This window comes from Molossus molossus, unplaced genomic scaffold (genome assembly GCF_014108415.1).
Source record: "Molossus molossus isolate mMolMol1 unplaced genomic scaffold, mMolMol1.p scaffold_m16_p_4, whole genome shotgun sequence".
Taxonomy (NCBI): Eukaryota; Metazoa; Chordata; class Mammalia; order Chiroptera; family Molossidae; genus Molossus; species Molossus molossus.
In genome coordinates, this window is record NW_023425377.1 from 85205794 (window position 1) to 85211793 (window position 6000).

Here is a 6000-nt window from a genome sequence, read left to right on the forward strand (position 1 = left end):
CTCCAGCTTTGCCTCCAGGGGCTCGGAAGCACCTGGACCTGTGCAGTACCACACTTGCCTCTAGCCTTTATCCCTCTGTCCCTCCGCCAGGAATGCCATTTCTGCCAAACTTGTCCTGTGTCAGGGCTCCAAGTCCTCTCTGCAGGAAAACTTCTCTGGCTCCCAGCTTCCAGCACCCCGGTCAGAGGGCCTCCCCTTCCCGGTCTTATTTCGCGTCTCCCTCCTCTCCGCACTTGGCTGCCCGGCTTCGCCCTGGGCACTGACTTGCGTGTTACCTTTAGAGGAACGCTCCGTTCTTGTTCTGTAATTATATACTGTACACGAGCACCATAAAATGAGATATCGGCATTTTTAAACACCTCTCTCCAAAAGCAAAAAGAAATAGAATGCCCACTGAATCTGAGCAGCATGAAGCTCACACGTGTGTAGGAAGGGACCCGGCAGACCCTTGGAATCAGCACTTCCTTTTGTGAGGGGTGTGTGTGTGTGTGTAGGGGAGCTCTGTATTTTTAGAAAACTCCAGGTATTTCTGGAACATAGGGCTCCTGTTGGCCCGGGGCCCCTCCCCACCACCAACCTGAGACTCAGGTTCAGGGGTGAAGAGGTCCCTGGGATCAGCAGCCAGGCTGGCTTATTCCCCGGAACAAGGCCGAGGAATGCAGAGGTCACTGTCCCGTTGCCGGGTGGGTCTCGGCAGAAGCTACGAGGATCCATTGAGAAGACGGGAAGGAAGGCGCATCACACACTGTAGCAGATGCCACAACCCTTTGTTGTTATTTTCCTCGGGAGCCATTTAAATATATATATATAGTGTGTGTGCCCCCCCACTCCAGCTTTATTGACATGTCATTGACAAATAATTTGTCCATTGTAAATAATTCACAAATATTTAAGGTGTACAATGTCACACTTTGATATACACTGTGAAATGATTACCACCATCAGGCTCATGAACATACCCATCACTTCACATAGTTACCACTTTTATTTGCAGTGAGAACATTTAAAGTCTACTCTCTGGGCAGATTGCAGGTACTCAGAACAGCATTGCTGGCTCTACGCCGTGTTGTCGGTTCATCCGGCATAACTGGAGCCGGCCTCCCTGACCAACAAACATCTCCTCATTTCCCCCAGCCCCCGCCCCTGACGACCCTCACTCCCGTCTCTACTTCTGTGAGTTCTACTTTCTGAGATTCCACATCTCAGTGAGGTCATGCAGTATTTGTCCTTCTGTCCTATTTTAATTGGCATAATGTCTCTCAGGTCCATCCATGTTATTGCAAATGTCAGGATTTCCTTCTTTTTTAAGGCTGAATAACATTCCAGTGTGTGTGTGTGTGTGTGTCTCATATTCTTCATCCATTCATCCATCGACATTCACTTAGGCTGTTTCCGTGTCTTGGCTAGTGTGAATAATGCTGTAATGAACATGAGAATGCAGGTATCTGTTCAAGAGCCTGTTTGAATTACCCTTGGATACACACTCAGACATGAGATTGCTGGACCATACTGAGAAGCTGTTTTAGACATTTTCTTCTAATTGCCCACCCCCAACAACTTGTAATACCATAGTCTGTATATCTGATCATATACTGGATTGTGTACAGTATTTGCTTTATACACATAGAAAGCGTACTCTCTGTGTTTGATTCAGGGCTAAAGATGACTAAATACAATGTTTAACTTAAAAATGAAAAGCTATCAACATCTAACAACACTATAACTATACTTATTCTCGAGTGGCTGCCACCCGCACAACCGACCAGGGCCGGGGACAAACTGCAACCGAGGCACGCGCCCTTAGCGGGAACCGAACCCGGGTCTCTCAGGACCGCAGGCCGATGCTCTAACCGCTGAGCCAAACCGGCCAGGGCCAGTAACCTTAACTTTTAACTTTTGCTTGATGTGGCAAGAGAACTAGTTTCTGGGAGTGCGGTGTGTGTGGTCCGGGGGCCTCTGTGAGAAATGGTACTCCTGGGGGTGAGGACTGGGTTCTCTGCAGGGAAGGGCATCCTGGGCCCAGGCCAGTGTGCCAAGAGTGGGGGCGGCCACCAAGTCCGAAAGAAGAGGTGGATGAGCCGCTGTAGGACTTTGACTTTCACAGTGTGAGGGAAGCCGGCCACGCCCCCAGCGCTGGTCTTCCCATGGTATGGACAGTATTTACCTAACCCTATGACACAAACCTCCAACATAACATCTGTTTCTCCCAACAGCTCACGCTCCTCTCTTATTACACTCCCTCTCTTACACCCTCATCTCCTTCACAAAGGGTTTGAAGTGTAAATAATATAAAATACAGCTGAAGTAAGGCTTTAACATGAGTTAAAAGTCAAAATATAGGTAAGGAGAAGGATAACCACAAGAAAAAAATGGGATAAATGTAAGTTATTAAATAAAATTGGCTTTGAGCTTCCAGGAAACCAAGGTAAAACGGGAAATGGCATACACCCTGTAGCTGTCAAAAGCTCATAAATGGTAATATAAAATAGTTGCTAGGCTCTGACCCCATGGGCTCTGGGGTCAGACTGCCTGGGTTCAGAGCCTATATTGATCAGCCATCAATGCAGCTGTCCCCCGGTTCACACCCCATGCCCGGCCCCTCTGTGCCCACAGGCTGCTCCATCACCGAGGCTGTGACCATCCTAGGGAATAAGCTCAGAGATTACCAGGGGCAGTTCAACACCACCCATCTGCTGGCCCTCTGTGACTACTTCTACTTCACCTTCATCCACCACTACAGACTCTACCAATATGTCCTGGGCCAGGACCAGGAAGTCAACCTGACCGTCACCCACCTGGAGGTGTGTGCACCGCCCCAGCCCCTCCCGTTGGCTGAGGGCAAGGACAGGGACCTGTGGAAGCATGAGCAGCAGGTGGCGGAGCTTGGTATGGCTGAGGCGCAGAAGCACATTCACCTGCTGCTCCTGAAGGAGTCGCTGCAGCTGAAGCGGGAGCACATGCTACAGAAGTTCTTGGAGGTGCCTGTGCAGCAAAGCCGGGTTCTGAAGAGAGAGGTATGGCTGTGCCCGCGAGGTGGGAGGCTGCTCACCTGCCATATTCCTACCAAGAGAACATCCAGGCTGGAGTCAGACACAAAGACAAGACCCCAATTATCTGCACACAGGAGTGGGGAGGGACAGTGAGTCACTGACCATCCTCCACAGGCTTTGCATGCATGGTTGACGAAACATCCCTACAAGGTATAATTCACGTCCCCATTTTAGTGATGAGACAACTGAGGCTCCGAGAATTTCATCACCTCTCCCAAGGACACCAAGCTGACATGTGGTGGAATTTAGATTTGGACTGAGGCCTGGCTGACTCTGAAATCCAAGTTCTTTCTACTGTATCATTGATCAGAGACAGATTCTACCCAAAAAGACCCCCAGGCTCTGAACAACCACAGATTCTCTCGGTGCCTTTGTCTGCCTGCAGTGAGGCCTGGGTGGAGATGATGAAGGAAGGGCTCAGGGTGGGTGAGGTGGACAAAGGGGTGGGGCTAGTTGGTCCAGGGAGGACCTTAGAGAGTCTGGTGTATAGATCTAAGAAATTGGGTTAATCCTCACTTGAGGATACTTTATTTCATTGACTTTTAGAGAGAGTAGAGGGAGGGAGAGAGAGAGAGAGAAACATCAATGTGAGACTCATGATTGGTTGCCTCCCACACACAACTGGGTCCGGGAATCAAATCTGAAACCCACGTATGTGCCCTTGACTAGGAATCGAACCCGCAACCCTTTGGTCTTTGGGCCAATGCTCTAACCACTGAGCAAGACCAGCCAGAGTTGGGCTGCCCAGGTCTTAAGTACCTCTGGGACTCCAGGAGCCAGAGTCTCCACCGACCAGCTCTTCAGTAAATGGTGACTAGCTTGGCCCCAGGGCAGCCAATTTCTTGAGGGCCTGGCAGAGTCTGGACTTGCTTTTTAACTATACCTAGGCACTGATACCATCACTGTTGCATCATCTTTGAACACAGAGACATGTGACATGTGTGTATGTATATACACATACACATGCATGGGGGGAGAGTGGGTAACTAGGTGTGGCATTGGGAATCACAAGGCCTGTGTAGTCCTAAAGGGTTTTGGTTTCTGAATTGTCACCCAAAGAGTGAATGGCCCTGGAAAGCGTCTTTTAAATATATATAAAACATTGGGGAAAATCTCTAAAGAACAATTAACACAATAGAAGGAATGATACTCTCCTGAGATTAAGTCTCCTAGGTAAATAGCATATCAGGCTGCTACACAATTTTAGTGCATTAAGATGTCCAATGGGGACCAACAGAACCCAACCAGCAGCCTATCTCCACCCACTTTCAGGGACCTTGCTCTAGAATATGTGGGCAAGGTCACGGGTAGAAGGAGATATCTCCCGTCTAGCTCCTGCCTACCCACCCACTCCACCCCTCACACAACTGTTTCTCCCTGATCCTTCCAGCTTCCTATGGGCTTCCATCACTTTGCTGCTGGTCCCTTCCTGGTGTTCTGTAGCTAGGGTCCCCTTTGCTGTGTCCCCCTGGTGGTGTGCTTGAGCTGGGAACACTCAACACCATAGATTAAACATAGTGCATCCGCTTGGAGCAAAATCTTTCCCAAGGATTTAGGGGAAAAACATTATCTTTGTACACAAACAACCAAGGAGACATTCTGGGGCAAATGTAAGATTTTCCATGAGGTTTTAAGTTAAAATATGAGATGTCCAAGAAATGTCTTCTAGGCAACTGGATACTCCAAGTATGTCCCACAACACCCCGAAGGCAGACAGGAACTCTCCTCCAATGTTTGGTTGCTTTAGCAGGGAACTAACTGGGAGAAATAGTTACACAGTCCATGTCCCCAGGGTTTCATGATGCCATGATCCTGATTTAGATGACAGAGAGGATCTCCTGTTTAACATGGCAGATGGAGAGTGGCTGGTTGGGGGACATGCCCACTTTGTAAGAAATTTCCCATCCCCTCCAAAGAAGCTGCTAAAACTTTGAGATGTGAGAATGAGAAGAGGGCAGGGGGGAAAAGTAGGGGGATAATATCCAAATAGAGCTTGCATTGACCAGCAGGGGATAGGGTACTGGCCTATGGTCCCCGAACAATGTTCGTAATAAATGACACACTCAAACAGGTGATCGCCACAGTTGGCCAGAATGGAGAAGGAAAGGAGCAATTCCTGGAACCAAGGGACAGGAGGTGTGGCTGTAGGTAGAGGATTATAGCTGTGGCCACCCCAAAGCTGGCTGAGAGGAAGGTGAGGGGCCTCATTCTCCTCCTACACTCAGATCTCCTGCCGGGACCTCCCACTGGTGGAACTCAACCAGAAGCCAGAGGTTAAAGGAGCCAGTTGATGCTGCCCTCATAAGTCGGCCTCCCAGGGCACAGAGTAGGATGGAGAAGGGTGGAGAGGAGATATGGAGTGGGAAACGGAAGGTCTTAGCACCCAGTGAAAGGAGAGAATTGGATCCTGTTGAGGAGCCTTGTCTGTGGATGGCCTTAACTTCCCATGTTCCATTTCTTCCAGGAGTTAGAAAACTTCATCAATGAGGCCATTCACATCCAGACCGAATCCCTGAAAGAGGTGCTGCAGTGTGAGATACAGGCAATTTACGATATTTTGGACCTGAAACTTCAGAAGAAGACTTTAAATCTCAATGCTCCCATCCCTTTCCCACTGTCAATCGCTGGTCAGTCAGGCCAAGATGAAGCTCTTAAGTTCAACAAGGCACGCAAAGAAAAGAAAGCAAAGGGCAAGAAGATGTAACAGACCCCTGGTGTTTATTGTCTAAACACTCTGATTGAGGAAGAGCCATCGACAATTATGGGAGGATTATGTGATGTGCTCGGCACCCAATGTCAGAGATTTCTAGCAATTAAAAGAAATGAAGCAACACTCATCATCTTATCTCTGTCTTCTTTCTGGAAGCCAGCTTCTACCACCTGAAAATCTAACCCAAATACAAAGGCTGTTCTCTGCTAAGCACAGAGCTTTGCGCTGGGCAGGCAAGCA

General features: G+C 48.8%; 1 protein-coding gene across 1 annotated transcript in view; it reads left to right on the top strand.

The window, feature by feature from the left end:
- The window catches only part of CUNH8orf74 (chromosome unknown C8orf74 homolog), a 28659-nt gene extending 22905 nt beyond the window's left edge, over nt 1–5754 (top strand). Inside the window, exons 3-4 of the mRNA XM_036281657.1 lie at nt 2614–3014; nt 5515–5754. Coding sequence (XP_036137550.1) covers nt 2614–3014; nt 5515–5754 — 641 coding nt within the window. The remainder of the gene's footprint in view (nt 1–2613; nt 3015–5514) is intronic.
- The last annotated feature ends 246 nt before the right edge of the window (nt 5755–6000 follow it).